General features: G+C 38.2%; 1 protein-coding gene across 1 annotated transcript in view; it reads right to left on the bottom strand.

The window, feature by feature from the left end:
- Window positions 1-1,886: 1,886 nt before the first annotated feature.
- The window catches only part of LOC149236475 (uncharacterized), a 289,290-nt gene continuing 264,176 nt past the window's right edge, over window positions 1,887-27,000 (bottom strand). Inside the window, exons 4-5 of the mRNA XM_089372397.1 lie at window positions 25,976-26,111; window positions 1,887-2,287 (exon numbers count right to left, since the gene is read on the bottom strand). Coding sequence (XP_089228523.1) covers window positions 1,928-2,287; window positions 25,976-26,111 — 496 coding nt within the window. The 3' untranslated portion in view covers window positions 1,887-1,927. The remainder of the gene's footprint in view (window positions 2,288-25,975; window positions 26,112-27,000) is intronic.

Here is a 27,000-nt window from a genome sequence, read left to right as displayed (position 1 = left end):
AATGTGGCAATCAGAGAATCCCCTAACAACAAGCATGCAAGGTACAACAAGGTACAACAAGCAAACAATGGGACAACAAGCATGGACAACATGGTTCAACCATGGCACATGGGACAACAGTGCAGCATTAGGTGCAACAGTCATGAGGTCCAGCATTGTGATGATGGGTGCAACATGGTGCAGCGCGGTGAGGTGCAGTATGATGATGAGATGCAACACGATGATAGGTGAAAGAGTCACTTTGGAGAATCAGTTGAAGCAGCATGTTTTCAACTGAACTCATGTATCATCTTCTTAGAGATGATCTATGCTCTTACCTAGATAAGTCAAAGTGTTGACTTCTGTTGTAAATGTACTATCTCTCTCTCTCTGTTGTACTATTGAAGAACATATAAGAAGAATTGATCAAGGGTTTCCCCATATTGGGGTTTGTCCCTGGCTAGTGCCACATCTTGTGTCCTCTTGTCTTGGCTTGTCTTATGCGATTTATGTTTATGTTCCATCTGCAGTTTACTTTAATGCTGATGTGATTACTAATCTAGAAAAGATATTGAGCTAACTGTGAAAATTAAAATAAATTGCTCTAAGCATAAAACATACCTAAAATTTAACAAAATTGCTACACGAAAGAAAATAGAATGAAACACCAATAAAAAAATATAAATATTGTATAGAAAAACTTAACCTATAAAGAAATCAAAATAAAAAAACTCCTGCAAACCAAGCATCCCGCTGAAAGGATGGCAAGCATTGGCACCAATCAGAACTAGCTCACATAGGCTACAGGTTGAGACAGGAAGACGGAAACAACAGAACAAGGGATAAGAGAGCAGGGAATGCTAAGTATATGGAAAAGGGGAGATGGACATAGAGCAACACAGCTTCATTCATTGAGGCATATAGCCACATTAGGAAGGGGACGTTATTAAAAAAATAGTTAGGAAGCATATGGGAAAGACATGACAAAGTGAATGTCAAGGATAATGCACACCATATAAAAGTTTTCGAAAGCCAGCCCAATCAAAGTAGATGGCCTGCCTTTGCAGGTCCATGTAGATGAGCAATGCGACAGTTCTCAATATGCACATATGGGATATTGTTTCTTCTGCACATCTCAGTTTTCAGCTTTCATTTATAACATAAATGTTAAATTAGATGTCGAAGCTTCCGGCCGTACACCAGTTTGCCTTGTAATCCTTTACAAAAAAAAGGTCTCTCCTTGTATATGAAAATATACGCACAGGAAAAGCTTTATTTCACTGAATACTCGAATAATAATATCCATAACACAATTGCCCTTGCATCCAATCCACAACGTCACATTTGATCACCTTGCAATCCTTTGATAACATTTTAACCAAACTTATAAAATATCGCGGTTAATGAATTGAAGTTAATGAATATCCCCATGGAACAATTAATTTGGCCTCTATAGATATGATTTCATTTCAGGAAACACGACTTGCAGGATTATTTCATTACAAGAAAAATGACTTGCAGACTTAACTACTGCACATAACTAAAGTGTGTTTTGATTGTAATACTATTTATTTCTATTTCTATTCAAATTTTGTTTTATATTTTCATATCTTTATCTGTTTGGGCTATGTGGGCATGTTAAATGTTTCCACTTGTTCAATTTCAATAGTTTCAATAGTTTTATTGGTCCTTATATCCTTAATGCCATTCATTGTTCACCTTGCTTTTTATACTTTGATTGCTTCAGCAATTGAAACGTGCGCTTTATCATTCAAAATTGGATCTAATTTATCTACACAAAATACAACAAATACATATTTTTAATGCAGTTAATTGGAAACACTTGAATAATAAATGTGTATATTCAAATACCAAATAGAAGAATAATTTTTTTATCAACCACCCACTAAACAAAAGAAGAATTAATTGGAAAGAGAATCATCAAACATTATTCAGTGTTCACCCCTTTCTTCAAAACAACTTTACCAGATGCATTTTTCATAAAAAGTTTATTAATGAGCTCTTCCCAATCAGGTTTTTTCTCAATAGTCAGCTTATTTGCCGAAGATTCCCCAACTTCTGTATCCAATAATGAATTCTTGGGTTCATTCAAAAGAGCTTCTTGCTCGCTGCGTTCATCCTCGTCAAAGGTGTCAGAAGATGGCGGGAATGCATGGGGTATATTCAAGGTGTGAGCCCTTTCAAGAGCATTCTTGTGCTCTTTATCACGCTCTTTTGCAATCATCTCTTGTCTTTCCATTCTTTGTTCAGAAGGAATCTCCATAGAGTGATTTTTCTCCATCATGAGCTGCAAGATGAATTGGAAGAAATACTTAGAAGCAAGATTTAATAAAAGTTAGAAACGTAGTTACTAATAAAAATGTTCCACATGCAAGGGGGGAATGAACAACATGGCTTACAACAAAACAGGTTTCATGACACACAGCATGACAAAACAGGGGGGGAATGAACAACATGGCTTTCATGACACACAGCATGACAAAACAGGTTTGTTAAGCGCATGAATTCTGCAATCAGAGTTTATGTAGCTTGTTTCCGATTTTGTCAATCACTTTATAGCATAATGATTAAGATCTCTATCTTGGCATCATCTTACCTTGCTATCTATTATATTCACGTTATGTATGAAGACAAACAATTAAAAGAGGACTGCATCACTCTGGACAAATCGAATATGAGGGTAGATAAGATGAGATAAGATAAGATAATTATATTTATGCCCAACTAATGACTACAAAGTAGGTCAAAGGGACTGTTGAGTACATTGATGTATATACAAAGCGGGAGAACCAAATGGTCTCCTATAAAAGATACAATGCATGAAGTAAATCAAAGATACAATGCATGAAGTAAATCAACATCTGGCCCTAGCGCAGAAGATCCAAGATCTAATAGGTCTAAGGATCAGACCCATCTCTCCTAACATCTGAGGCTAAATGAATAACACTGAAGAAATTCAACAAAGTCTGTTGGCCCGATGAAGAGCGCATCGCAAGTGCAGATTGTCCACTAAATCGTATCCTGGGGGGTTTACACGCTGCTGAATGCTGGAGGACCTACTTTGTTTCCCAGGAACGGATCTGAGACAAAACTGTTGCTGAGATCTCGTGTGGCAGGGTGAGGTCCCACGAATCCTCATTGATTTGGATTCTGGATATGTACTAGTTTCAGTCGATCTCTTGGTGCCCCTGTCTGAAGGTAGTACCCGGAAAAATGTCGTGATCCTCTATGTGGGGTTTGGTCTGATGGGAGGCTGAAGAATATGCGCTCGGAACCTAAGAGCCTCCTACATATATAGGTCCAAACATCTCTGATCAGGGTACCTGAAAAAGTCGGTGAGGGTCCGAGAATCTCTGAACAAACAATGAAACCTTCCTCTGATCTCATAGTAGACAGGGCATCTAAGGATGAAATGCACCTCGGTCTCCACTTCCTGTAAATGACATACCTAAGGGAGTCTATCTAGTTTATCCATCTGGTGGTCTGTCTCTACCCGAAGCCTATGAGAACCTACTCTGAACTGGGCTAGAGGAATACGAAGAGCATGCATCCAGTGGTGAAACATATACTGGGGTCGAACAATGAGCCCGTCTCTCAACTCCAAGAAGTGCTCAACGTAGAAGGCCATCTTTGGGCGCAACCCTCCTGGAGGATTGACCCAGGTGACCTGGACGAACTGCTTGTAGATGTCCTCCCTGATGATCTTGTTTAGCTCCTGTCTAGTAGGTAAAAGGTGACCAGGAGCATCTAAGGAATATCGGAAAGGAGGGAGACGATCCAACTGAATTCCCATTGACTCTAAGAGGTTTGAAACTCCTGTAAACCAACATCTGGCTCGGCCTGAGGGAGTAGAACGGGCAATAGTCTCAAAAGAGCAATATGCCAAGTAAGGATAACGGTCCCTACTCTTTATCGAGTTTGCCAAGCCCTGGACACGATGCAAGAATGAAACCAATCTAAAGACTGTCTCAAGCCAAAAGGGCTGAGCTCCAAACTCTACAAGGATGATGTGTTGTAGCACTGTCAGTTTGCACCTAATGATGCGGCAGAGAAGAAGAATTTGGACTCTCTTAGCTGAAGCCCAGTCCGACTCAAGTAAAGACGGTCCCCAAATCTCTGAGCCATATAGAATAGTGGGACAAATCAAAGTGTCCATGAGGCTCATCTTGGATGAGATGCCCTGGAAGTGATGTCGAAAGCATTGTCTCTCGAGAAGGGCTAAGGATCCATATCCTTTGTTGATCCAAGGTTGAAGCGCTGGTTGCAAACTAAAGCGGGGACCTGAGAATTGCACCCCCAAGTAAGTATACGTGTTGGTGATCTCAATCTCCTCCCCTCTAAATAGAAAGTGAAGGTCTGAGGTTTTCTTCACCCCATTGAAGATCATAACCTTGGTTTTACTCAGGTTGACTGTCAATTGTCGATGGTCACAAAACAGAGCTAAGGCATCCAGCTGCCTTTGTAATCCTTCTAGGGATGAGGAGAGGAGGACCACGTCGTCAACAAAGAGTAGAATAGATATCAGAACCTAGTGAAAAAGGCAACCATCAGTGTCTTGGATATGCTCGTGTAGAAATGCTTCCAACTCATCAATATAGATCCCAAACAAGGTAGGGGACAGTGGACAACCCTATTTAACCCCAATGGTGCTTCGAATGAAATCAAACATCCCATGGGATGTGTGAAGATGACCAATAACAGACTCATATAGGCGCATAATAACGGTCAATAGGGTTGTAGTGATGCCAATATCTCTGAGTCTCTGGAGCAAGGCCTCCCTCGGAACACAGTCAAAAGCTTTCCGAAAATCTACAAAACAACAGTAGACTTTCGAAGAGCAGTGTTGTGCCTCCTCAATCACGGCGCGAAGGGTGAAGATGTGGTCAATGGTCTGATGATTTGGTCAAAACCTTACCTATCCCCTAGCTTTGAGTTGTCTCTGTTCAAGGTCAGTAGAAAGCTTCCTATGTAGAATAGTAGCATACAACTTCGAGAACGTGTGACCCACCATGATCGTTCTATAGTTATTGGGATTTGAGCTGGAACTTGATTTGTGGATCGGATGGATGGTGTGCCCATGTCGGTGGAAAACCTTCACGGACTACATGGTTGAAGAGATCAACCAAGTAGCTAACCAAAGCACGAAAACCGTGCTTAAAGAACTCTGCTTGGTAGCCTTCCTCATCGGCTGCTTTACTGCTGTTCATCACCCAAATGGCCTCTCTAATAGACTCACTACAGGAAAAATACATGTAAAGGATTTAACTTCATAAAATACATAGTTGACCACTAATAGAAAAACACATGTACCAACATTGATCCAATATGTATGCTATGATATCTCATCACCTGAGGTATTGTTGGAGGTGATATATAATATGTCCCTGACATATTAGGAAGACACCGTTACAGAAAGGAGCTGGAATAGAAGAGACACGTACTTTATCTTGAAAGTTCTAGATTGCCTAAATGTGTGTATATATATCAATGTGGAAAAAGTCGAAGTCGGGATTAAATCGGCAAGGGTCCAGAAATTGAAAAAGTTGTTAAAGTTGGGAGGTTTATAAAAAAATCGACAAAATAAAAAATACAAAAGTATTCATTTTTTAATTTTTTTTTTAGCATCTAAAGTATCCACAACATCAAATAAATGCATTTCCACATAAACATGAAAAGAAAGCCAATATATAATATGTATATGAAGTCTAATGCTACATCACATATCAAAATAGTGAATCAAGTCTTGAATCTTGAGTCCTGACTCAGTCTCAACTCTCAAGAGTCAAAAATGGCAAACACCTCCTCTCTCCGCAAAGACGAATGGCAGAAAGAAAGTGAAAAATGAGTGATTTTTTGGCCATACACTGATATATATATATATATATATATATATATATATATATACACTTCCTTATCAAGGATGAAATCCAACTAGACATCGTGTCCAAGTTGGAAATGACATTGCTTATTTGACATACTCTTGCATATACCAAATGCCATCGATTAATTAACTAACATGTCATTAAATTTAGTTCATTCAACATAATCCACAAGCTAACCTAACTACATGAATCACCAAACCCAAGTGTACATTATGTCTGAAACTAAACTGACACTGCGGTGGATGAAACCATCATAGAAACCTATAACCAATTTTGAGGATGAGAAGAAAAACTAACGTTCCAACTGTGTTGCAGAAAGCTACTGGTATAAAAATTTTAGATTCCCTACCTTCTCTTCCTTATCAAGACTGAAATCCAACTAGACAAACTGTGTCCAGGTTGGAAATGATGATGCTGAATTTGTATACCCTTCCACATACCAAATGCCCTCATTGATTAATTAACTTAGATGTTACTAAATTTAGTTCATTCAACATAATCCACAAGATAAGCTAACTACATGAATCACCAAACCAAGTGTAAACTATGTCTGAAACGAAACTGACAGTACTGGATGAATCTATCATAGAACCCTAGAACCAATTTTGAAGCTGAGAAGAAAACTTCAGTTACAACTGTATTTGCCTCAACAAACTGACTGATCCAAACATTAAAGCAAACTCGTAGTTTTTAGTCCCCTCCTAGAGAGAAGAGAAAGAAAGTATATTAATGTCCACAAATGACCAAGATCAACCAATGGGGCTTGAAAGCACATCAAGTAATAACAGCAATGTGGGAGTGCCAAAGGCATCTGCTACCAACTCCAAAGAAGAGGTTTTAATACTAAGGAGCAAGGTCGTTACCCTAGGCATGAAAATTCCTTGTTGCTTAACATTATTGCCAAATTGATAATCAGAGTCACAACTAAGATAAACAACTTCGATATCACAAAAGTCCCGTGGTATCTTTGAGAACTTATAACCGCAACACAACAATTTGTAGCCCTCTTGTACAGGAAATTTTTCTGGTACAGGAACATCTGCAAAATACTTTGCCATGCTTTTAAGATCAAGTTCTTACTTTTTGGACCAAACACTCTAGTTAAATAGTTTTCTTAATCTGCACATTCACCTCGAGAAATTTTCTCTTTGTTTCACCTTACTTTGTGGCCCTCGTTTAGTTTGCTTATCATCCGATATCAACTTCTTCTTTTCCTTCCATTGCGTGTCTATTGGCCTGTTTAGATTGCATAAGAAGAAATTTTCTCCCCACTTTATCTTTGGGAATCATTTCAAGGTACAGCTCCGAACATTCTTCTTCAGTGTGCCCATGCTCCTAACATAGTGTTTGAGGCTTTCTATTTTTAACCCTCTTCATCAGGAACCTCCTTTGGTAGAGCAAAAATAGCTAATATGCTTGAACATTCCAAAATAGAGGGATTGCTGAAGCTGAAGACTTACAACAGTTCAAATCATGAAGTTCATCTATTGACAAGATGGCAAGATTGACTTGGACATCAACAACAGTGAAATCAACTCGCATTGGGCGCATTTTCATGGAAGTGATCAATGATCAACAGCCAAAAAATTTCACTTAGGTGGCTAATAAATGGTCACCATTAGTTGATTATGAAATTATAATTATTAGCAAATAATCCAATATATAAATACATTCCATATAAATTAGAGAGGGGCGATCTGTTGTTCTTGGAGAAATCTTGTTGCTTCTCAATCTGATTTGTCACCATTTGGTTTTTTGAATGCTTCAGGACCATGGCACAAATTTCACCCATGGACTGGGGGAAATCTAATATGTCAACATCACCCAAAGATTGCACCTAGAACTGTCCACATGTAACAGCTCCTTGTGGAGGTAAATTGGTCCATAGGGAACAAGCATGTCACAAGCGGGAAACAAACCTGGGCAGAGAGGATAACAACCTTTCACTTTAACCACCCAAGCTAGACTCCATTGACAGGTCCTATACCATTGACTTGCTATTGTGTTCTGTACTAACTGATCTCTGTAAGGCATGTTTCAAGGATGAATATTGATTCCTCTGACATGGTTGCAATCTTGTTGGCAAATAAATAATATTTTTAGGATACAAAGTTATACCTATAAATCTACCCAATTCTATTTAATGTTATTTTTATTGTTAACAACATAAGTTAGCCGATTTTGTGGACGTGCATGTGTTTGTACTAGAGCTAGCTGTGCTCAAAGTCAACACAGGGGGGCATCAGCTAGATTGTCCTTTGCTTGTACCAAAATCTAGTATCAGAGCAATAAAGTACCTAGAGAGGTTCTCTCAATGATCAAGGCATTCAAGCTGGAGAATTGACATTCAACAGGAGTTGCATGATTTTAGTAGGCGATGTGTCAATTGGAGTTTTGTAGATTGAGCACTCAAAATCATAGGAATGATGATAGTGAAATTTAGTGTGGTTGAGCAGTGATGTGGAGAAAAATATGACATTTGAAACATTAAGATGGAATCTTTCTTATGGAGAAAGAAATCCAGCCAATGTAGAAATTTCTGCACTCTCTTTGACTTTTAATGCAAAACAGAAATTTTACCTCTATCCTAAAGGTTTCCTAGATCATAACTCTCTGAATTTTCAGCCTTAGGATTGTTATGGAATATATATTACAAACAAAACAGCAGTAGCAGTGGACAATATTTCACCAATGTTCCACGAAATTTCTGGGATAGGGATACACGAGAGCAGGGAGATGCACAAGGAAATGTGTGGGAGCACCCCCACATTTTAGGGAAATTTAGGGGAGACCAGGGGATGTCAGGGTATATATATACAATTCAGATTCAAATTCAATAATGACATACATTGATTCATACATCATAAATGATTCAAAGAAAGAGGAATAGTAAAATATTGTATACATTGATTTGAATCCATCATTCATTATTCTAGAATCTGATTACCTAAGCAAAATAGTAGATACTAAAATATGAAGAATGTAATAGTAAGTTGAAATTACTCAAACTCGAAAATAGTAAAGAGTGACAACTCAAAGACTCTGTCCAAGGTTATTAGCATCTAGATTCAAGACTCAAAAGTTAAAACTGAAAATGAACAATGGACAAGGAACCAATATTATTAGAACCTACTCATCAAACCGGTCGACACCAAAACCGGTTCCAACCTCATTGGAAATCTCATTGGATTTTCCGATTTCGTATGGTAATGTTAAATGGTTCCAACCTCATTGGATTTCATGTGGGGCAGGCAGAATGTTAGATCCCACTCAAAATCTGAATTGAATTTCATGTGGGTAAAGCAGAATGTTAGATCCCACTCAAAATCTGTACCAGCATTATCAGAACCATACTGGTCACTAAACTGGTTGACCCCAAAACTGGGAACTAGATCAAAACTACAAAAAAAAAAGACCAAAAAACGGGTCCACCAAAAAAAAAAATATTAAAATTTTGAAAAAAAAATATAAATATTTGTGCATCCAAATGAATCCAAACCACTATACACAAAGATGCAAAGTTTCTCATATATATATAACAAGTGAGGGTGCATATAACAAAAAATAGCACTGAGTGCAATCCATCTTTGAACCAAAAATACATCGACAAAGAGGCTTTAGATGGCCTCCATAGTCCAAAAAAAATCATGCTAGAACAAATACCTACGTATCATCAAACTCATTGCCTATATTGGGATCCTCATTATCAATATCACCTTGTAAGCATTATAATAAGATATAAAAAGCTTAAAATGTCAAATCGAGATTTTGTTTGAGTGATGGGTACATTTTTACTAGGGTCATGATAGAGGAGTTCAACAATCAATGCCACCAATATCAAGGTACATAGCGTTGAAGCTTATGGTAGCTTTGGAAGGTCTTTTGCAAATGCTTGGCGTCTTACCATGTAGACAATGATTTATTACCTCTTTAGGTGCTTGCTTGGAGTTAAGTGATTTATGTCTTCTTTCCTAAGTCTAACTTAGAAAAAGTACAATAATTAAAGTCAATTAATTATTGTGGACTATTAAGTCAATTTCTAAGGATAAATAATGAAAATATTTAAGTGACTTAGAAATGATCTCAGCTGTTGATCTCCTAGATCTTCTAGAAGGGTGATTAGGGCTAGAGATTTGGGCTTGATGAAGACTATAAAACAAGCCTAAGGGAGAGGTGAAGCCGCATAAGTGGAAAAAATGATTTTCTCTAGAGCAAGAGGCTCAACTAGATTGTCGCACAGAGGAGAGAGCATTTTGAGGAAGTCAAATTGCTGGAGATTCCAAGGGCTAGATAAACTAAGGCATAGTGGCTATTTGAGGGGAAGATGTGGGGCCGAATTTCTGATGAGAGGTGGGTCAAAATTCTCCAAACTGAATTTCTTCAAAGGCTAATTTCCAATGGGCCGAAATTCCTAGGGTTTAATTCTTCCAGTGGGAGCCAAGTTACAGGTTCTATTTAATGCATATTTCCTTGTAATTTCTCTGTGGGTCGAAAACCCTTCGCTACCTGAGATTAACTAATGAAGGAGAATTGTTATGGGTTTTATCTATTCTAATGTGTGATTGATATCTCTCCAATTTTATTTCTGATGCATATAAATTTCTAGAAGTTAAAATACCAGTGATTTTATTTTTCAACAATTCAGAATTTATTTGGATAATAAAATAAATTTCTGGGAATAAATAATTGTTGCGAGAAAATAATTATGGGTTGGTATTAGGAGATTTAACATGGTGTCAGAGCTCTAGAAATCTGTGAAGGAGAGATCAGAGATCACTAGGGTTTGCAGCAACAAATTTCTTCTTTTTATGATAGCAGAAATATTTTTAATTTTGCAGCTGGATCTTTGTGGTCAAGTTACAAAGTCGATTTGTTAGATGGCATCACTGAATAGTTTGAGATAGTGTTGTAGGAACCTCCCCCCCAGTTCAAGAGGTGGATTTGCATCCCATACCAATCCTCGAGCGGACCGTTGTTTCAAAAATCGGAACTGCGGTTCCACCCGTTTTTCATAGTTCCTAGAAATACAAAACCGCGAGGGTTCCATGTGTTGGGAAATCCATAGAGTTGGCAGTTAAAACGATTTCCCTTATTATGACATTAACTTGTGATCTGTTCATTATTAATATTAGATCTTTAATTATCTATTCTTATCTTCAAGATTAATGCCAAGCAACAAATAGATGAGAACACAGGATGTAGACATGCGGCCAGGGAAAAATCCCCCTCGAGGGGAAAACCCCCCTTGAGGGGAAAACCCAATCACAAATTCTTCCTTCAGTAGATTCAAAAGATGAGATGACCAAGACCCTTACAATCTAAAGCAAGACATCCTCCATCCATCAAGTCAACCTTGTCATGCATCAGTTCCATGGCTTCTTGTAGCAGTCAGTCTTCTTCACACTTGTGTTTTGAAGAGATCACCTCTGTAAACAATCTGAGCTCCTATATCTACTGTGATAGCATCGTTATAATAGCACCGAGATACTGAGAGAGCATCACTGTCATAGCACCAGATTTAAGTCACTGTAATAGCACTTGAGATAATGTGAGAGCACCGAGTTAATGTCAATGTGATAACACTGAATAGCAATGTGAGTATATCTTTGTAATGACAATGAGGCTCTCCTTCAAAAGTAGCATCAAATTGAAGTCATCATACTGTGATATTTGAACTTATCACCCGAATTATGTCTCTGAAATTATGTCCGAACTTCTGCGTAATCACCGAAAGTAGGCTCTCTGAAATCCGAACTTGAGATGGATGTTATGCGAAAATCACAGGCTTGTATTTATAGTGGTATGCCCATACTAAAATAGCCGACATGAATCATGAAAGGATGCATCGTTGTTGTAGGCCGACATGAATCATTTTATGATTGTTCCTTTGAGGCCGACTTGAAGGAGACATTGAGGAGGCTCACTTGATGATGGAGGATTCTTTAACCAATAAACATATTGACTTTGACAACACCCTAAAGCCTACAATGGAGGCTTAACCTAATACAAATGACCCAAACATGAAACCGATGCTTTAATAAGTCAATAATAAAAATTCTTTTTCTTTTCTTTTGACATATATATTACATTTTGACTTCAAGTACAATTATGAAGACCGAACCTAGTTACATTTTCCAACACTCCCTCTTAACTAGGGAGGTATTCATATTTACATATAATCAAAGAGGTACATGGAAGATCTCAAACCACATCATCTATGAAGAAGTTTAGGCATCGTAATGCCATGGACTAGATTCCTGACCAGGGCAATCTATCCATTGGTCTCTCAACAATTTAGGCACCGCAATGCCACGGACTAGATTCTTGACCAGGGAAATCTATCTGGGTGGGACTAAGATAGAATCAAGCTTTCTGCCTCTCTAGGTACCATCAGGATTACTTGCTAACTAAGTCACCTGACACGGGGATTCGGGATTCGTAGGATTTGGGATTCGTAGTATCGGATTCGGACACGTTGACCCCCCGGATTCGTATATATTTATATTTTTAAATAAAATAATATATAACGAATCCTACGTGTCCTGTTCCGGGGGGTCAACGTGTCCGAATCCGATACTACGAATCCCAAATCCTACGAATCCCGAATATATATATATATATATATATATATATATTAACAATTATATTAAAAATTAGATATTTCTTACACAAATTTTAATTAATGATACAAATTTATTGATTTCAAACATAGATCTTCATCTATAGCATACATAGTACATACGAAATTCAAATTCAATATAATAGTAATAATATTATATTAATATCCACCTCTATCAACTACATTTATTAATTTATTAACCAAATTTATTAATTTATTTATTAATTTGATTGTGTTAATTTTAAATTGTAATTGTGCTAGTTTTATAATTTAATATGAATTTTTTAAAACTATAATATAATAGTTGCAATAAATATTTCTAATGATAAACAATGTGACTGTAATGAGGAAAACAGTGTGATAAACAACGTGACTGTAATGAGGAAATGCGGCCTTTTTTAACCCACGGGAGTCCCTTTTCGGCCAAACGAATCTTGGAAATCGGGACACGCAAGCAAAAATTGGGACACGCTAGCGAATTTCGGGACACGTTTGGGATTCGAAGAATCCTGATAGGATTCGACGAATCCTATTTTGGGACATGTTTTTTGGACGAATCGTGTTTGACACGCCGGATTCCGGTTCACCAGGCCATTTGGACGAATCCGGTTACTTAGCTTGGTAACCATCAAGCCAAGGATCTAGGTGTGTGTCAAAGCTCAATGACCAATGCCACCTTTCCAACTTCGGGACCTAGACATCAACACAATGTGCTGGCTAGATGTCCTTCCAGGCAATGCTTCACTCACAAAGCCTCAACACCCCTTGATCCAACAAATCTCTCCTGATCAAACTAATCAGTAACCAACATGTTATCAAAACCTTCGAGAGATTTACTTGTACATACTACAAACACAACCCCAATCAATAATATACTCACATGTACATAATCAAATACAAACCTTCGGGGTCTTCTAGACAACTTGATGTTGCTTCTCAACTTTTGATAATAGGACTATCAACTGAATCTTTGACAGAAGATTCCTCAATCATGCACTTTCCTTTTCCTACTTCATATGCAGCAACATATTCTTCAATCGAATCTTGCTTTCCTTCTTTCAACATCACCTCAAAATGCATTCTCCAACTTCCTTCTCTCACTCATGGCTTTCACTAAACTTACGATTATTAGTACTAGTTTAGTGCATGATACATGAAGTAGAGAACCATACCTGTCACTCCCTCTTAATCAGAGAGGATCTAATTATTCCTATATAAGGAATATTCTCAACCATCCTCTTATCGTAGGGAGATTTCATTCACTCAAGCTCCCTCTTAACCTAGGGAGATTTCATCCAGACTCCGTCTTAATTTAGGGAGTTCTACTTCTTCTTTATGACACCAGAGAATCTTTCATGGCTTCCATCCTTCTTAAGAGTCATTCATATATCATGCTTATCACGATCATCTTCACCAACTTGAAGATGATGTCCCTGCACAACTTAGATAGCAAGTACAACCAAATTATAGAAGCATGAAGTTAGCCATGTCAAAAACTTATAACAACAGAAGCATTTAGACTTTACAAACATAATCAACAAGAGAATATACTTCAACTTCTTGCCCAGGTTTAGTTACAAACCCTAAATCACATTCATAGCTCATAAAGATTTCAAACTCATTATTCTAGGGTTCCAATATTCTTTCAACGACAAGTTCCTTCATATAGCAAACCCTAGAAACAAATCAAATCAATGAATCTAACAACTTTTAGAATTCATATGTTAGACTCCTCACTAAGATTTCATACATATCCTAGATTTCATACATGAGCTTCAACAATCAAAATCAATCACATTTTAATCAACATCATGATGAGCATCTACTAGAGTTTGATGTAAACCCTAGATTTTCATTTACAAATTCTCAACAATCACTATATAAATTCATAGATTCCAAATTGTCATATCACACATACCAGAGAATTTAATTACTACTAGGGTTTAGCTGCAAAACCCTAGATTTACCAAACATCATCATCCTAGAACATCAAACCTTGACTAGGGCTTGTTTCCAAACCCTAAGACTCATGACTATTAACACTTAAGTCAACACATACATCTAGGAATTCATCAACATATCATAAGCACATCATATGTCAGGCAATGTTAGACATATACCGTCCTAGACCAAACTAGGGTTTCATTCCTAGGACTCTAAATACATAACAAGGGTTTTGCTTATAGAGTTGAATCTAAAGGTATGTCTTGTCATTTGGTAATTGAGTATTGGGTTTACTTATGCATACTTTTGGGTATGGATTGATGGGGGGATTTAGCGGAAAGAGTGGGCTTGGTTTGTGCTCATGTCCCCTTGATCTCTTTTGGTTGTTACCCTTGGATCTTACTCCTGTGGGATCTCCTTTATTGACCATTTGGTTCTAGGGTGGTACTACTTGGGAAATCTCGACTTTGGGTGCGTGGTCCCGCTCCTTTACCCACACATATTACTCCCTTTCCACTCACTATAACCCATTCATCTTTTCTCCCACCAAGATCCACATTTCCATTTTGGGTCCACATAGGACCAGTTTCCCTATCCCCTTGCCCCCACCTTGGGTCAGGCCTAGAATGATGCTCGGAGGTTGAAGCAATTAAAAGAAAAAGTGAAAAGCATAATTGGCCACATTTAACAGGAAATTGTACCACAAAATGCAAAAGATGGCCGGGACAAAATAATTAGCACGTGGGCAAAAGCCAATGCATGAGCTCTACCCCAATCCATGGCCATCACCCTGGTTCCATAGGCCCTAGATGAGCCTCCTTTATCATTTAGGAACCCATGATTGTCCCAACCCATGGAGGGCAATGAACCACCCTACTTAAAAGTGGGTAATCATTGTTATATCTTACATATCATGCTCTTGTCCTTTGAGCCTCAAGAAGTTAATTATAGATTCATAAAAGGTAAAAGACATATAAAGAAGGGTGGAAAAATCAAGGTCGAGGCACCTCATGTACCACGATTGCTCCCTCCTATACATTACATACCCAGGTGTGGGCTTCCCCTTATCTAGCTACCCCTATGCCCCAATATGTGGCCCAGGACTGCCCCTCTCATTCCCTATTCCATCTCACTTATTTGTCACTTTCCATCCCCATTAGAGGATGTTCCTTGGACATAATATCCCCTTTAAGGGCTGAAACCACCTAATAAGGTACTTGGCTAACCCCCTTTGGAGCATGGATACACTAGCACATGCCAAAGCCCACTATGGAAGGGCATGCCATTATGAAGTACCCACTTCGTTATCCATGATTTGTAAGTTCTTTTACACAATTATTTTAATGACTGGTTGTACTGAAAGCCTAGGGGACACATTGGATCTTATGCAGGATTACAGGTGGTTTCCATTTGGGTTTGGTCTCCCTATATGGGATCCTAACCCCTAGAGGTCTACATTGGCACATGTAGGGTGTGCATAGAGAGCCATGGGCCTCCACAACAATAGAAAACACTCCACGGATCTTCATGGATGCTCAAAGACTACTAGCGATCCACTTTTGGGATGATGGTGATATGCTTGGTACATTATGCCCAGCAGGCCCCCACATGAGCCCCACACTCTCGGCACGTGCCCCAGGACTTGTATGATGTCATGGCAACATTCATTCCACCACTTTGACCCTTGCAGAGGGTCTACAGGCATCTCCAATTCATATGGAGACCCATGGGGTCATTTATGTGCCCTGAGACCCACTGGGAGCACCACAGGTCTACTACTTGGAGAACAAGGGGCCACCCTCTTGTTCATCATATTCCGAGGAATTTATTCCTCAATATGGCACTTATGGATATTATCACGCCTTTTGGAGGTCCCTACGACATGTACATATTATTATTTGGCCCCTTGTGAGGCTTAGTTTTACACTTGTGAGCTAGTTTGGTGGGCTTGTCACCAATAGGGGTTTTATTTGCACATTATTTTATCATTAAGGGCTAATGTAGGTTCATAGGCTAATTCCAACTCCTTAGGAGGCTATATATTGATGTTAGATACATTCATTTGTCTCATCACTTGACTTGGGATCTCTCTAATCATAGAGAACTTCACATTTTTTCCTTGGAGGATATTTTTTGGAGATGGATGAGTTTTGACAAATGGATTTGGGCTATTTATCTTGTCTTAGAGCTTTGTCTTGTGAACGAAATGTTGGTTGGATATACTCTATAACATTGTATGTAAATTTTGATGTTATTATTATTGTTGCTGCATATTGCTAAAATTAGGGCTAGTTGCTACATAATCGAAATGTGGAATTGAGCATGTTTTAGCTAATTTAATGTATGGGCCAATGTTATATGAATGAAATGTCCTAGAGATTATTTGTCTCAATAAGCTTGCATCATTTGCTTTGAAGTATAAATGCTTGAAGGCCACTTTTCTTTTCTTTCTCTCAACATCGGATGAAGTTGACTTTCTAGGCCTCCTTGATCAAGAAACCAAGTTCTTACTCATCACCATCCTTGACTCCATATCCCCAAGTGAATTAGGCACTGGTCCCTTAAAGGGGTGATCATTTTAACCCTCTTTTTACCATTTTCCCCTTTTTCCCCAAGTCTAGCCCCATTAGGTCACCTAGGGCATCAATTTCTCGGGAATTGACCCAAGGAAAAACTTTGATCTCCTACATACTACTGTGCTGGTGGGTCCCCCTCCCTCTCCTCCAAATTTGAGGCAATTCTAATGGTGGAATCTCCGAGAATCCCAAGCCCTAGCTCTAGGATTGAATTTTGCCTAGGCATCCCCAAGGATAGACCTCAACAGGATCATTTCAAACTTTCGAAGTAAATATTCTTGTTTGGTCCTTTCCTTTCAGCTTGTCCAGGATAGGAAAATCATTGGTTGCTACATTCCATCCCCGAACTTGGGCTAGGTCTACTTGGCCCCGTGTGGTCCCACTTCTCAATAAAGATTATTTGTCAAGGACCATTTGGGAATCAAAGTTTCCCAAGGATTATAGGGATTGAGAACCTCGTCTATAAGCTATCCTTTCTCCCTCAACCCTCCAATATTGACCCCTTACCCCTGGTGGACCAAGTACCTTGCTTAAGGAGCAAGCTAGTTCCATTCTTCACTCCATCCTAGAGAAAGGGTTTTCAAGGCCACTTCTCACATATCCATTGACATATACTTTACAAGTGATCCCTACTCTACCGGGACTCCTCCCATTGGTGAAAGTTTGTAAAGAGCAGGGAGACTTAGATGTGGTGGCAGTGGGCCAAGTCTCCATCATTGCCCTTAACTTAGCAATTTCCCTCTTAGGACCCCTATTGGGTCCCCTATTGGTTTGAGTGGTAATAGGCCCTACAGTTGAATGTTAGGCTTCTTCACTCATAAATTATTTGTCTTTAGGCAAAATTCAAGGGGGATGCCTAGAAGCCCCCATTTTTGAGGGGAGGATGCCCACAACCACCCCTTGTGGGGAAATGCGTCCCTCACATTGAGATAATGTTTCCTAGAATTTCCCCAAAAGGAGAATGTGGGGAAACATTTCCCCAAGCATCCCCTCGCCCCAAGAGCATAGGAAATGTGGGAAGTGCACCCCTCACCCTAGGGGACACATCCCCATGGAACGCTTACTTTAACTACTCAACAACCCTAATTCACTAGGCAATACAAGAGAAAAGATATTAATGTGTTCCAATAAAGTTTCAACCCTTTAAGGCAACCTTATCATGCACATAACAAATCTAAAAACACTTTAGCAATTACAAAAATAGTAGTGATTTTTCCCTTACATTCTTCAATTACATTTCCAAATCACCTAATGTATGAGTTATTAGGAAACAAATATCGATCGAGATTTATATATGGATCCACCAGATTTTTGAAAAGCCGAGATCCGGATACGATGGGAAACTCCACGCACAAAAAATACACTATTTTTTTTTTCAATTTTAAAGTACATATTCAATGTTAATAATAAAACCAATCATGAATCACAATATTAGAATTGAAATCATTAGATAATTTATAAATCTGAAGATTGGAATATGATGCATCATGCCTTGTACAAAAAGGATAATTGTAAATACAAAATTTAGTGTCTCATTAATGATCACTCTATTGATATGATGATGTAGAGTAAGTCTAATTACATACCCAAAAACGGGTTTACATCTTCATTATTTCAGTATTTCAACTCCACATTATGATCAACCTGTCATCTTCTTTGAAATCTGCATTAAAATCTAAAAATTCACAGCTAGGTTGATGGTAAATGAATATCGTACACTGTTTGAGAAGATGTTATATCTATGTATCATATGGTTCTAAGAGGAGTCTTCACCTAAAGTTGGATGGGATTCATTTATTTAAATTATTAATGACACAACAATCCTTTTACACAAAGAAAACTGAAAACTAAGTAGATACTATATACTATTATATATATATATATATATATATTGTCTTAAATATTTCCTAAAGCATTCTGCTAGCATTATCAAAAATTGGAAATTAAAATTTTAATGTCTCAGACCTTTCCTAGTAGCATTATCATGCTGTTAAAATGTGCAACTAGGGCCAAATTCCACTTTGGGAAGCTCATTGACCTAAGATGATGTTTGGACAAAATTCCTCTTTTCAAGAGGACCAAAATTGACCCTGGAAGCACTGAATTCAGATAAGGAGAAATATGTTTTTGATGTCAAGCCCACAAGAGCACATTTGGTCAAGGTCAGCTTGGGGTCAAATTGGACAAATTGATCCCCCTCCAACGCATATAAATAAAGGAGACCTTCAACCTCATTTGGCACATTCATCACACACAACATTTCTTCTCTCTCCTTCATTGATTGGTTTGTACAGATCTGAGGCAGCCTATTCTTCTTCACACGTGCGAGGGTTTGGAGGCATCTTTGACATTCTGCATTGACTTTCTGCAGCAGGACAGTTTGACTTTGATTTGACCAAGTTTCTCTCCTTGGTATGACTCACTTTGACCAGCAAAAGTTCGATCTTGTAAGGCTGAGTTATTTGGCACAGAAATCGAGGAAATCTGGGCAATTTGACCAGCATTGACTTCAGGGGTGACTGTTGTTTTGACTGCAAAAAATTACAGCAAACTCTCTCTTCGGACCGAGTTTGACTGGAGTTTGGAGGGCTGTTTTGGGCTGACCTTAATCTACATTAAAGGCTGAATTTAACTGACTTTGACCAAGCTCAAGAGGAGGTGTCTTGACCATTGACTGCTGACTGGTTAGGGCACATTGACTGTTGTTGACTTTACAGAATTGCAGAACTTCATCAAGTTGATCAGTCTTACATTGGTTTGGGTAATTTGCAAAAGTCAAGTCACATTGACTTTGACTTTCATCATTGTACTCTATTGGACATTCTCTCTCTGCTGAACATTTAATATTTGATAATAAGAAGGATTGATAAAAGGTTTTCCCATCTTGGGGTTTTTCCCTTACTTTAGCCAAATATTGGTGTTCTTTTGTCTTGACTTGTCTTCTAGATTTATTGTTTACGTTCTATCTACAGTGACTGTCAATGTGAATTAATGGATTATGTGATTGCTATTAGAAATTAAAGCGGAAGTGACAAAGGGCTAATAAAAGTACATTGAAGTAATTGTTGCAATCAAAGAACATACCATTGTTATCTAAAATTAACACATGTGCTATACAGCCTACAGGCTACAAGTGATTAATAATCAAATATACAGCTATACACCCTATAGATTAATAAATAAGTAGTCTAACTAAAAGTATAAATAAAATATTTGCATTTTAGGGTTTCAAATAGGTGGTTGTTATAGTTAAATTTAATTAAAAAAAACTATAACTCTAATGTTATTTTCTTGGGGTTCAACATGCGAGGGCTATTTGGCACAGGGTCCATTTCAGCAACATGGGATATGTTTTTGGATTTGAAGTATTTGTTTACATTGTGGATCCTACACGAATCTGGGTGGATTTGTATCCATATCTAGATTTGAAATGCAGATTCACCCTTATGTCAAATCAACAAGACATATATAGCTCAAAATTACAAACCATGAAAAATTACATAAGAAGATGGTCCATGAGGAAAATGAATAGGTGTGCCAAGATAACTGGAAAACGGGAAAGTTAAAAGAAGTGATCATCTTTACAGGGCTAAACAATAAGTATTCCCTTAAATTGTGTGTCCTGATAGGTCCACCTCCATGATGCCCACATACCAACCCTAGACATAAGAATTCCCATCAAGGCAAGGAGTTACCACGCACTAGGAGAGAAGTTAGCAGAGCCACAAAACCAAGCACCATCAAAATGAAGCTAACAAGACTTGCCATGACCATCCACCATCGGGATTTAGGGCAGACTTTTACACTTCATTCCGCACGGCCTTACAGAACTATAATTTGCACACAAATGGCATGGTCAAAAGTTTAGGAGTAATCTTGCTGAAGGAGAGTAACAGGGCCAACCTCAAGTCAATATTTCTCAACTTTTGCCTAAAAGGCTTTGCTCTTGGATTTAGGGGGATTTTATGTTGAATAATGTCACCTTTATATGCCTTAAGACCATCATATGACCATAGAGAAATGTCCTTATATTCCCTGATCAGGTTCTCTATACCTTTCCTTTCATTGGGAAAAGTGCTCTTTCCAATCTTGAGCACCCCAGGGCTCTAGGTTGACCTAATGTCGATTTCATACACATCCTTGAGTTAATCCTCTATTAGTTTTTCCTTATACATGTCATGCCTATTATCCCCTGACATGTGGGGTAACTAGAGGAATTTGACTCATAAATTTTATCATAGTTAATGGTTCACACAAATAGATTTTCTTCAACCAATGCTATGATGCATATCACAATGGCCATAGAGGACTTGTGCACATTTCAAATGACTTTGGCATGCAAAGGGTGCACCATGATTTTGCACTCATGATGAGAGCACCCCAAAGTTTCACTTGTCTACTGAGATCACATGATGATGCTTGATGTATTTATATTGCTATATCTCACATCATTTCTTAGATGTAATTTGATATCATTTCTTGGGTGTAATAAGGGCTGACACTGAGGCCGAAGAGCTGACGCAAAGGATGTAGAAGGTTGACGCAGGTGACACAGAAGCCATAGAGGCTGACATTGAGGCTGAAGAGCTAACGCAGAGGACGCAGAAGGCTGACACGGGTGACGCAGAAGCCATAGAGGCTAACACTGGTCCTCAGAGGCAACGCTAGGGAGATTCTGTGGGGCAGAGTGGAGTAGATCAGCAGACTTTGAGCCAGGAGAGGGTGACGCAGCTCCTGAAGAAATGACGCAGTTCCAGAGCAGTGCTTGGAGCAACTTTCGCTGTCCAACATAAGGAACAACTAGAGTCATTGTGGGGTTTGATCATTCAGTTACTGATTTTCCGGAATATCTGTCTCCGGATAGAGGTACTACTGTCGAGGATATTCTCTGTTGGGTGAGCCATTTCTGGCACACTAGTTGTATTCACGAAATCTACTTAATAATACAAACCCTCTTTATGTTGCACCAGTTTTCCCGCATTGGGTTTTTTCGGAGATTGTCCAAAAATAACGATGTCCTTGTGTTATTGTCTCTGTTTATTTCAATTCATGATATGTATATATGTGAAGGTTGCAACACTGTTTACTTCGATGTTTATGCAATTAAAAAACTTGTTAATGTAAAGAACAAGTAGGAGATTGTAAACCAGTAATTGCAGTAGGGGTTTTTGATGTGTTAGATTCAGGAATTTTCACAATTAGAAGAACTTATCACGAAGGAAATTCCAAGTGAAGATTTTGTAACCAACTTGACGACATCGGAACCTGAAGTAAATCAGAATCTAGCCACACACATGATAAAGGAAACCAAAAGAACTCTTTATCAACATCTGAATCATAAGAACAAACATCTCAATCAATCTACGAATCTGTATCACTCAGAACATAAACAACAAACTTATGTTCCGAAGAATACTAAAGTGCACACAACCCAGTCCAGTGATAATAGTTCATCACAAGTTTCCAGTGATCAAAAGATTTCACAATATAAAGATTAATTTAGTTAGATCCTTCCTCCATGCGCTAATCGTATATATCACTCCAAGGATCATATCAACTTATATCGACAAAGATGACTGTCCCGAGACGAGAAGACATTCGTAGCAGAAAAAGAGATCAAGCCCTTTTATCAACAAGCTTTGAGGACAAAGCCTTTTTAAGAGGAAGGAAATGTTATGAATATAATTATGTAAAAAATATAGATAATAAATAATAAACATAATAATATGTAAATAAGTAATAATTAGTTAAACAAAAAGGCATGTCTTAGGAGACATGACCGTCCATAAAGGGATACCTGCTTGGTATATAAGCAAGCCCCTCGCTCTCAATTGTATCATCATTCTTATTCATACATTTAATATATAATCTTGTATCTCAATGGAGATCTACATATTCCAAGTTTTCTAGAGTATTTAAACTGAAGAACGAACTTTGTTCGCTTCATTCTTCCTCTTGCTCTTAGGAGTGGGATTCGCTTGCTGAAGAGTATGGCCTTCTTTCCCTTGACCATCTTTCACTTACAAAGTTGAGAAACCTTATTCCAAAGTCTGGGTTATTTAAAATGAATGTTGGGATACCCCGGCTGTTTTGGAAGGATTGGGGGTGGGACTTTGGTCAGTCACTTCTCCAGTATGATTCTTGACAATTGGACTCAGTGCTGCATTAGAACCATTTGTTATCCCCATTCCTTGTTGATTTTGGGTAGCATCGGATATGATCTAGCTCTGAAATTTTGCAAAGGGGCTAGAACACATGAGGTCTCCAAAACCCAGAAATCGTTTGGAGAAATTCCACCCGGACGAGGAGTTATTAAAATAATTATATTTTTAATGGGTTCCTAAGTCTAAACTTAGGAAAATAAAAATATTAATGGGTACAGACGAGGATCACGTCTGTTTTAATCTTAGTCGTTGATTAGGGACTTAATCTCGGTCGTTTATTCATCAACAGGAAAAGTATAAGTGGAGGCTTGAGGGTCAGTTGGAGATACACTTGAGAGATCAGTCAATTCGATTTTTTTGGGGCAAGGTTTGTTGAGAAAATCGAGCAAGAGATCTGTTGCAGCAGAGGGGCAGGGATAGTTGAGGTTGTAGGATCTTCTCCGGGACCTCGAATACACAACAGAGAGAGGCAGAGAGATGCCAGAGAAGGCAGTGCAGACCCAGGGACGCTGATGCTAGGATAGGAGGGTCCACGCATTGCTTGACACAGTGCCAATGCAAGGGTAGAGCCACCCTCCAACAGAAGTCTGAATTCAGTTGGGGACTCGCAGGATCAGCCGAGAAGGTTGACGTTAGAGCTCCAGGAGGCAGAAGGAGGTAGCATAGTGTTGACGCAGTGTCCCAGTGTGCTCCACGCAAGCCCACGCAACTACTGCAAAGGGGCAGCACAGTTGTAGTCGGGGACAGTCAGTCCAGTGGCCAGAACAAAGAGATTTTGCCGAGTGAAGTGAGGTAATCTCACTTAGGTTTCTGCCAGTATAGTTTTATCTCTATAACTAGATAGCTGAGAGGGCATCCAGAGTTGTATTCAACACTACTGCTTAATAATAGAAAATCCTCAAAGCTGCTGCACCAGTTTTCCTGCATTCGGTTTTTCTGGGGATGTTTGTCCAAAAATAACCGTGTCCCTTGTGTATTTGCCTTGTTCTATTTTCAGTTCATGATCTGTATGCATGTGTAGTCTGCAATAGTGTTTTCATCGTTGTTTAAATAATTAAATAACTTGTTGAATGTACAAACAAATAGGAGATGATAAACCAGTGATTGCAGTAGGATTTTTGATGTGTAAATTCAAAAAATTTCACATTCCTTAGTGCATGCTATGTGCCCAATGATTCAAAGAATAGATGGGTGCATAGACTTCACATAGTTTGGTATATTCGGCTTTCTTATAAGCTAAAAGATTTTGCTTGGTTAGTAGCCTACTAGGGGATTCCATCTGAGGCCTGGTTGGCCAAGAATGGACTTTCAGATGGCTTTTGTCTTATTTTCCATCACTTGGAGACAGTCCAGCATATTTTATGTTAATGTTAGTCCGCCAAATCTTGCTAGAGTTATCTTGAGAATCAGTGTTCATTGTTTCTTCAGGGCAGGATTCATTGTCATTCTGCATTGTTTGGAGATTTCCGCTCTTTAGTTTGTACTGTGTTCTCTGGGATATGGCATTTCTTGCAAATCCCAGCCTTATTCATTCTATGGAAAATCAGGTGTAAGTTGCCTTTTGATCATGGGGTGAGCCTGTCATCTACCTTTTGTTCTATGTGGAGGAATGAGGTACCCATCAGCACTTGGCTAAGGGTGTTGTTGATCAAATATGTACATTCTTTGGATCCAACAAATTATTATGATTTTATTTTAGTAGCTTTGAGGAAGAGCTGTGATGTCCATTTTATATATCCTTCTACATTTTGCACAGCTGTTTGTAAATATAATCTATTTTTCAAAAAAAAAACTTGTTGGTGGACTCTCTTGCTCATCCAAGACTTTCCTAAGCTGTAATAAGATTGTCTAGAATGAAACACATTTTGATAAACCTTGTCTGCTAAGGATAAAGATCAATGTGATTGCATGAAGATGTATTTTCATTACTTGAAGTGGGAACTGGTTTCTGGAAAAAAAACTATAACTTAAAATACCTGGATAGGGGACTGACTATATGCACATTTTCAAATCCCTTTCTATCTCCTTGCTGTGATACTGATCATCTTTCTTCCAAGCACTATATTGGTTGCATTATCCCTAAATCACGTATTTTTCCCAATGGCATGCATTTGGTATTACTATATATTTTCTTATTCTGTAAATCTAAATATATGGCATCTATGTTCACTTGCTGCCGCTTTCCTGTTCTTTACTGAAAAAAACATCTTATATTAACAAATAGATTACATGCCTTCCCGCTGCTGCTTCCCTTGCTAATAATTAAGGTAAGTATTTGCTATTTTGTTCATTGAGATTAATGTAATCTGCATCAGAAATCAATTCAGACGCAGTCAAGTTGTATTTTGTTCTAATTTAAGAAATTAGACACTAGGTTCATCTAATAATTTGTTGTAGTCCAGACTGCAAATCCCAAACAGGACAGCAACTGGTTTGCTCACCGGTTCAGGTAATTAAAAGTCAACTATTCATATTAGAGCTAGGATAGCTCAGAAGCTAAGAACTATTTATCCTACTGGCATAAACCGATAAGCCTGAATAGCAAGAACTAAGTAAAATCTTGGATGCCCTCTTGAAATTTTGTTTCATGAGTGACTTACCATTCAAGAAAAAGAACTTAATAACTACCTGGTACCCTGTGAAACCAGATAAAATTCCAGCCCCTCCTAATGTTAAACCCTTCCCCATAGCAATTAATAAGTTTTACACCAATGGATTTCAATATATATACAACTAATAATGAAAGTTGGAATAGTGTGAAAAAAAATCTATGGAAAACGTTCTACTTACATTCAAAGCTTTCCGCGCCTCTCTCTCAATCCAAATGATTCCATGGTCAGATGTAGTATTCAGTGAAAGGACAATATGCTCAAACCTCCCCTCAACTGGAACAGCACTTTTCACCTCTGGTGGATACCTTCCACATCTGCAGCATACGAAATTTCCAATAATAAGAGTTATTCATAGACAAGTGCACAGAGTGTTCTCGTCAGGCTTTAACAGAAATCTAACTAAACATGGAAAGAGAAAATTCAATGTAATACTTGGCTACATTAAAAACTATTCAATAAGATCAATGTTAATTTCTCTATATTTTGGAATATGAAATATTTATAATAGCAACAATCGCACAGCTGTCTAGTGTCAGAAAGTCTTCCTTGCCAGATATACAAACATATTTCATAGATCCTCACTCGTTCTTTCAAACAAAGAGAATTAAAAAAAAATTTAAACCATGGTGAATTGGTAATTCTTTGGATTAATCTTAGGGATGCCCAGGATCAACCCTTGTGGCTACCTTATAAACACCATGAGTATATCTAGCAACCTGCAAGCCAGATATACCAGATCTTATGATTTAGCAAGAGCCGAGACTCATGGATAAGGGGAATCTACTCCTTGAACTGAGATCATAGCAGCCCATATACTCAATGAGATTGGTTTCACCCAATGAAACTTACCATTAAACTACATATCACTGTATAAAGTTATAAACAAAGAGAATTAATTATGAAGCATGCAAATTAAGTTATACAGACCCAAACCCTTGAAGAGAAGGCTCTGAAATGAGAGTAGGGAAATCTGTTTAAAAGATAAATTTTTATTCTCAAATCCGCGAGTTCCCGTACAAAGAGATTTATCTAGCCATTACATAATTGTTTAGAAGATGCAAAATAGTTTAAAACTAACAATTAGCATGGGAGCATCATAAAATTTTTGATCAACGTGAAGTCTGAAATAATTCTTAATAGTCACTAAATTTTGTGTCTCCTTTACTGGGGCTATTATCAGGCCCTTCTAAAGTACAAGAATCA

Source organism: Pinus tabuliformis, chromosome 8 (genome assembly GCF_031772625.1).
Source record: "Pinus tabuliformis cultivar Carrire ecotype Pingquan chromosome 8, CPIR1, whole genome shotgun sequence".
Lineage (NCBI taxonomy): Eukaryota > Viridiplantae > Streptophyta > Pinopsida > Pinales > Pinaceae > Pinus > Pinus tabuliformis.
The sequence above is the reverse complement of the archived record's forward strand: the minus strand, read 5'-3'. Positions and strand labels throughout refer to the sequence as shown.